The 8,040-nt window shown below is 43.3% G+C and overlaps 1 protein-coding gene across 6 annotated transcripts in view; it reads left to right on the top strand.

The window, feature by feature from the left end:
- The window catches only part of LOC143037958 (tyrosine-protein kinase CSK-like), a 712,082-nt gene that overhangs the window by 686,653 nt on the left and 17,389 nt on the right, over positions 1 to 8,040 (top strand). For all 6 annotated transcript variants that reach the window (XM_076206677.1, XM_076206678.1, XM_076206679.1 and 3 more), the window contains one exon: positions 4,585 to 4,818. In XM_076206677.1, coding sequence (XP_076062792.1) covers positions 4,798 to 4,818 — 21 coding nt within the window. In that variant the 5' untranslated portion in view covers positions 4,585 to 4,797. The remainder of the gene's footprint in view (positions 1 to 4,584; positions 4,819 to 8,040) is intronic.

The raw sequence follows: 8,040 nt of genomic DNA, 5'->3' as shown, positions 1-8,040 counted from the left end.
CACACACACATATATATATATATATATATATATATATACATATATATATGTATATATATATATACACATATATATATATACATATATATAAGTATATATATATATATATATATATATATATAGATATATATATATATATATATAATGTACTAGCTATGCGATTTCCTCAGCGGGATGTGCCAAGTGGCATTGGGCATGGCACTGTGAGGGGAAACGGGGACGGTCGTCAGTCACCGCGTGCGACGATCGCTCTCCTCACAGCCGGGGACAAAAGCTTCTCCGTGTGCGCATAGGGCCGTTATTGGGCTTCTTAATCATTTTATCAGCTTTCCTGAGAAAAATATCCCAAACTAAAACGGAGCGTGAGGATTAATTGGAATAAGGTAGAAATAGGTTTGGTATTTTTCACTGCTGAGTTGAGGGCCAGGATTGTTCTTATTTTAACTAGTATAGTTAAACGGTTTAATTATCATCATTATTGATTATCTATAAAGAAAGCAAAAAAGTGGAAGTTGACAATAGTCATGCAAGTTATGCATAAATTAGAAGAAGAAAATGACAAGATGTCAAGTGGTTCTGTAAATGGCATAATTCCCACTCGATCCACATGAGCCACCTATGAAAATGTCTCCACATGAACTAGACTCGATGTGAAGAAAATAGTGGAAAATAGTCGTCGAGGTGGAATGTGTCATCATCTTTGAAATTTAGTCAGTTTAGTCAACCTCAATTTTGGCACTATTACCAACAATTTTCAGATTTTTTTTCTTCTTCAGAATTTTCAGAACACGGGAATTCATATTTTCAGTTAGCCCTCTCCCACCCATCCATCCCTCCCAAAAAAAAAAAATGTTTGTATGTCGATTCAAAAATATTGAGCAATATTGTGATACGCTACAATTTGAAAAAAGAGAAAAAAAAAAAAAATCCAGGAGTACTATGAAAACAAAAATAAGAACTTGATTATAGTATTGGAAAGTTTGTTGATTGATTTTTTTTTCCGACGGAACAGCCGAGCGTTTAGCAGGAAAAGAAAATATTGCACGAAAAGGAAATTGATTTTCCTTCAAATTTTCTTTTTCGACTGCTAATCACTCTATCTCTATCCAGTGCTTCTCAACCTTTTCCACTCCATTCCCCCCCCCCTTTTCGTGAATTCTCAGCATTCATGTAGCTTCCACATACCACCCGCCAAAAAAAAGATAAAAAAAAAGAGACAAATTATAATAATAATAAAAATAAACCGTTGATGAAGAGAAACCCTCTGCTTTATTACAAAGTTGACAATCATAATAATCTTACATTGATCGATTTTTTCCTTTCTAACAAGAGAAAGTGATGGAATTTTTTTTAATATATTCAGATTCCTCACGTTATATGGAAATGTATAATTTGTAACAGCAGGACATGGCCAACCAAGATTCTTGTCATAGCTTCGATAGACGTCGAGTTTCTGTGATGACGATGCACGAATGAAACGGGTCGTTGGCTTCCCTTAAGTGTTTCGTTTCTTTCCCCTGAGACATAATTAGGGAACCTTTTTTTTTTTTTCGAAACAGGAATTTCAGAAAAATTCACCCCGGCCGTACTTGACATTTAATTGGAATAACCTTGTGTTTTTGGACTTTTGTTTTTAAGGGCATTCTGTATATGAGTGTGTATACATACACACCCACAGTCCCACACATATGTGTGTGTATATATATATATATATATATATATATATATATATATATATATACATACATATATATATGATGAAGGTGGAAAAAGAAGTCACGGGTCTAGTTCCGAGTTTCTGAGTTTATTCATGACCGGTTTCGTTTAATGCTTCTTCAGAGTGAAACCGGTCAGGAATAAACTCAGAAACTCGGAACTAGACCCGTGACTTCTTTTTCCACCTTCATCAACTTGTTACAATGTACCAGCATATATATATATATATATATATATATATATATATATATATATATATATATATATATATATAGAGAGAGAGAGAGAGAGAGAGAGAGAGAGAGAGAGAGAGAGAGAGAGAGAGAGAGAGAGAGAGAGAGAGAGAGAGAGAATTAGGACTTCCTTTTCCATCGTCTTGAAGACATTGGCGTACTTAATTGTATTTATTCTGTCTGAAGACTCACGATCTTAATGCTTCTCAGGGGACGAACTCAGGGCGGGTGTTGTTGTTGTTCCAACAGGCCGGAAGACCGACTTAATTTACAAATTTCTTTTTTGGACAGGAAAAACAGCGCAAAGATCATAAATCCTAAAAGCGTTATATTTTTTTGTCAACGTTGTCATTGTGCTAATATGAATCGCCAGTTTTATTTGTCAAGTATTTATTGGCTCTAAAAAAATAATGTGACTGGCGGACTATAAACATATTTTTTATTCAAAATGTTTGCGCCAAAGATGGATATTAATTATTCTTTATTTATTTTTTTTTTTTTTTTTTACTTCAGTCGTCATGTCCTCGATTTTGATTTTGGGATCGTCAAAATTGCTTCACAGAAATCCCAGGGATTCTCCAGGGGAGCGGGGATTGGGGGGATGGGGATCAGGTTAGTTCCTGGCTAGGAGAGAATTCACAAAGGACAACCCCCACCCACCACCTGGGGGAAGAGGAATTAGAGGAAGGGCGATCCCATGCCAGAACAGAACTCGCAAAGGTCGACAATTCATTGAAGATAAAAGGTAAGCAGAAGAGGAAAGCCAAAATTGCGGTGTCGAAATCACCCTTGACCCGTAACCTCCCCTCACCCACCCACCCACAAAAAAAAAAAAAATCGGATGTTCGAGCGTTTTCTCTCCCTCTCTGTCTCTCTCCCTCTCCCTCTGTGTCTCTCTCTATCTCTCCCTCTCTGTCTGTCTTTCTCTCTCCCTCTGTCTCTCTCCACTGTAATCGATTTATTCATTTATTTATTTATTTATTTATTTTCTTTTGGCATCCTGTGATGAGGTTATCTGGATTTGTTGTCCTGACGCTTTGTCGCCAGGAGTTCATGGGCATGAGCTGCTGAGGGGGCCGGGGCGGGGCGAGGCGGGGCGGGGCGGTGTCCCTCAAGTGGACGAAATCGCTCGGCGCCAGTGGTTGGGGACGAGAGGGACGAGTGCCAAAATGGCACCCCGAGATGGAAAGGGTTAACGAGTTTTGTGTCGAGCGAACGAACGAGTTGTGACGTGTCTGACACGTGTCATGTTTCGTAGATGACAGCCTCACCCCCCCCCCCCTCCGGGGGACAGAAAGCTTTGTGTGATTTTTTGTTTCCGTAACTCGGATTGAGACACCTGCTGTGAGAGGTTCTACGGCCATATATATATATATATATATATATATATATATATATATATATATATATATATATGTATATATATATATGTATATACATATAGTAAGTAAGTGCGTTCCCCGTTTTCTATGGTACCAAAAAGTCGTCGAAGTTATACCGATAAATAAATAAATAAAATAAGTCGTTGCTGCAATTGGATATACATTTCGAATGTGGCCGAGGGGGGGGGAGGTTGCATAGTGGGGGGGGGGAGGTTGGGGGGGTCAGGAGAATAAAATTGCCCGAGGGCATCCAGAACTTCTTTAATGAGAACGCAAGTTCCAAACAGATGGATACGTTGGCGCTCTCTCTCCCGATGTCACACTATGCGGCGGCCCAGATGGTTTGCAAGTTTAATTAACTTAATAAAATCACCTGGCGACAGCCAGAACTTTATGTGTAACGACCGCCATCTCCCTCTGGTTAAGACACTCAGAACTTTTTCGAGTCTGTTGACTCATAAAGGGAGACTTTGCTGTAACCAACAAGAGGCCGCAACGGCGCCGCCGGATAGTGTGACACCGACCTTAGCTCCTGGCGTTCAACCAGAACAAAGTATGTGAAGACGTCGGAGAGGTGACTTGTGGTTCGAGTCCTGGTCGAGCAGCTGCCTCGAGCGTCATGTATCGCAACGTTGCAAATATAAATTTAATTGTATTGATATAACATTGTCAAATAAGCATTAATTCTTAAAAGAACTACAGTATGTATGGAGAAGGTGGTGAGGAGCCTACGCCAGGAGGCACTGAGTACCTGCAACTGAAGCCGTCACCTTTGTCCTATGTGTATGCGTTTTGGGAACTATTGGTGCAAGTATAAAAAATAGTGCGGGATTCGAACCCATGACTAAGCAAATACAAGACTAGAGCGGGTATCCGCAGTGGTACGTACACTGAGCTGGACGCTTTCAGATTATCTGCATGACCTTTGCTTGGTGTCGACCACATGCAACGTTTGAATTTTAATGTTTATTACAAATGATCCAGTTAAAATGCATTATTATACATATCACGTGTACATAAATTCATGTATGTATATGCAGTATATATATATATATATATATATATGTGTGTGTGTGTGTGTGTGTGTGTGTGTGTGTGTGTGTGTGTGTGTGTGTGTGTGTGTGTGTGTGATTACCAACTCGTAATTTTAAGCAAATAATCACGTATCTGTTCTTACAATGTGATCAAACCTCATAGTGACTTAACCGCATAATGTACCACATAGTGACCTAACCTCACTCTCGACTTCGCAGGGTGTGATGGAGGCGTTGGACGAGACGGGCGGGCATCCGTAGAAGGCAGCAGCAGCAGCAGCAGCGGAAGCAGCACGACCAGTGGGAGCCTCAAGAGGAGCCGGAGCAACAACAACAATAACAACAACATTAGCAAGAGCAATAATAACAACAACAACACCCTCAGGCGGTGTAGCAGTAGAAGAAGCAGCAGTGGTTGTAGCGTCATTCACAATGAGTCATACGTCCGTCAGGGTATGTGTTCTTGGCTGTACTTTGAAGACAGGTCTATGTAATGATGTAACACGTGAAAGGGTAATATGAACACACACACGCGCGCACACACACACACACACAGCGTCTTGCTGGTGTAGTGGTACCGTATTGGATTGCCAATTCGGCAATCCCGAGATCGGTGCCTTCGCCACAGCTTGATAAACATCACAACATTGCAAGCCATCACCCTCTCCTTTGGACAAGGAGTGTGTGTGCGTGTGCGTGTGTGTGTGTCTGTTTCAGATTACAGTTACCTATAGATCGGGTCATATGAGGTATGGAATTCTCATCCGGGAGAGTAATAACTGTCGATCACAAGTCTAGCACGTGATCAAAGACCATGGTGAATCATTATTTATCAAGTGCCTTTATTCCACTTACATATTTTATTTATTAAAAGAACCCTTGCATAGGTCTAATTTTACTTGTGAAGAGAATTGCCACCACAGAAACACAATTCTCGTTTCCGAAGTTGTCGGAGTCCCGAAGTCATCGGGGTGCCCTTTGGGTACTGGGGAGAACGTCCTCCTCGAACTCGGAGGCCCAAGAAGGTGTCGCGGAGCAGAACTAATTGAGTTCCTTTGTGCGCGAGGCACCGCGGCCTTTCGAGCTTCTTTTCCTCTTCGCGCGGCGTCGCCCAGATGTCACAGACGTGTCACCTCTACAGCATTCGGGAGCGCTTTCGATGACATGATAAGTGCCCAAGTAATTTGGAGCCCCACACCTCCCTTTGCCCGGGACAATGTGAGTGCAATTGCGAGAGGTGCCAGGTTATTATAATTGTGTAGCAAGGAAGACAAAATGCGCTGAGATACACACTATAGCAGTGTTTTCCAGTCTGGGGTGCTGAAATAAATTGTAGGGGGCGCTGGGAAGTGATGTATTCGTACACATTCGCTTCATTCTTCTAGTAATAAGATATTTGTTACGGGGTGCTGGACTGGTTAGAGCCTTAGACCTGACTACAGGGTAAGCTGCTAGGGTCGGAAAAGGTTGGGAAAAGCTGCTCTATAGGAAAACTATATTAATGGGTTTTAGCTGAATCGAATGTGGTTTGGTAAATTTAGGGTTGAGTAATGTCGAGTTAGACTTGATGGCAGATACTGATTACGTTGAGAATAACCTTCGCAAAAGTATAATGAATATTGTCAGTCTTTCCTTTCAATATTATGATGATAAAAGCCTTAAAATGTTATGGTTTGCCAACTGACTAGTCGCACTTGCCCCAAGCACCTGAATGGTTTTGTCTGGTTTTCTTCAGCCGGTCAAGATGGTCGACTTAGCCCAATTCGGCTGGTCCTTCCAAGTGTCGGATATTTCCAAGTTTTAGGGATTTCCAATCGGGAGAACTACCTTGATCAGTTTTATACTGGCTGGCGCCGATAGATTTTTTCAGTTGAGGAGGCAGGGGGGCGATATCGTAATGAAAGAGTTGATTTCATATTAATTGGGTTACCCAAGGCACGAGAACGCTTACTTATAAAGCGAAAAAAGGTTTTATTTCCACAGTCGAATAAAATCGCCTGGTTGTAGGCAAAATGCATGTAAAAGGCTCGTTTCACACGTATCGACTTTTCGCCGTGCGACGTCCACGACACGACGTCATGCGCTCAAATAAACATGGGTGTTGGACGCTTTCACATATGGTCGTGGTCGTGACGTGTGAAAGCGTCCGGAGACACGCATGCGTATTGAGAGCACGACATCTTGTAGTGGACGGCGCACGGCGAAAAGTCGGTATGTGTGAAACGGACGCCAGACGACCGAGTTAACTATTTATGTGCGCGCGCGCGCGCGCGCGTGTGTGTGTGTGTGTGTGTGCGTGTGTGTGTGTGTGTGTGAGAGAGAGAGAGAGAGAGAGAGAGAGAGAGTGAGGGTCTCAATAAAGGAGGTGGTACATCCCATCTCAGCACCTCATGGATGAAGGGTCATCCCTGATCCCTGCCACACCGCTCAGTTCAAGAACAGTGCAACGAGGCACAGCGCTTCCACAGCAGGGCCCGACAATGATAGTTATCCTGAATTTCATTGACTGAAATCACGCAGCCCCTCAAATGCTGGCGACAGCCCTCGGGGTCTCCCATAGGTCTCTCAGGGACCAAACGTTGGATTGTATGTGTTGTATTAGTGTGAGACTGTTTCTCTGTCATTGTGTTGTATTAGTGGAACTGTTTCTATGCCACTGGCTTAAGGAAGCAGAGGAAGGAGAGCAGTCGCCTCCTACAGTGTGAGCGTAGCAGGCGATACAACGACGGCGGATGCCCCCGAGGCTGTTATCAGCTGACACTCGCAAAAGTAAAATCAGCCCGACGAATGTGGGTGGTTACTGCCTCCCTTGTAGCGCGCCTGAGATGCCGTCACCCGACCCTGATCTTGAGGGCCACCTCGCAATAAATAAATAAATAAATAAATAAATAAAATTAGTAAAAAAATAAAAAAATAAATAACGTGCATTAACCTACGCCTCCATGCAGACTTTGTCAATATCAGTGATTAATTATTAACCCTTAATAGAGAGCCTTTGGGGCTACGTCCACCTTAATAGGTAGCCCTTATCAGCACCCCTTTCACTACTTTTCCCTCAAGGGTCATGGTTCCTTGGTAAGTACGAGGAGGACGTCCCCTAGTTATGAATTACTAGTCTAGGTACAAGTTAGCATCCGAATCCATCCTACTCTCGGAATGGCTCTAAATCCAGAACGGACCTATTCCCAAGGCAACCCTGGCGCCGAATGATCATTTTGGTCCCAGTGCCTGGCCTTCGGCCAAAAACTCATAAATCAATCAATCAACTCAAAGCAACCCAACGCTCAGAACGACCCAACGCCCAAAATGACACAACGCTCGGAACGACCCGACCCTCAGAACGACCCAACGCCCAGAATAACCCAACGCTCGGAACGACCCGACCCTCAGAACCACCCAACGCTCAGAACGACCCAACGCTCAGAACGACCCATCGCTCAGAATAACCCAACGCTTAAAACAACTCAACGTTCAGAACGACCCAATGTTCCCGTCATCAAGAACGGCCATCTTCCCGCCGCGGTCCCGAATCCAGCAACGACCAGACTCGGCCGGTTCCCACCCGCCCCTGACCGTGGCGACTACTTGGAACCGGCCCAACTTGGAGAAATCGTTGTGCAGTTCAGACCACAGACCCTTGCCGCGTGGAGACATCAGAGAGCGGCCTCGATTGCG

This window comes from Oratosquilla oratoria, chromosome 23 (genome assembly GCF_046742065.1).
Source record: "Oratosquilla oratoria isolate Oo_2021 chromosome 23, ASM4674206v1, whole genome shotgun sequence".
NCBI classification, from domain to species: Eukaryota; Metazoa; Arthropoda; class Malacostraca; order Stomatopoda; family Squillidae; genus Oratosquilla; species Oratosquilla oratoria.
This window is presented reverse-complemented; position numbering and strand designations above follow the sequence as displayed.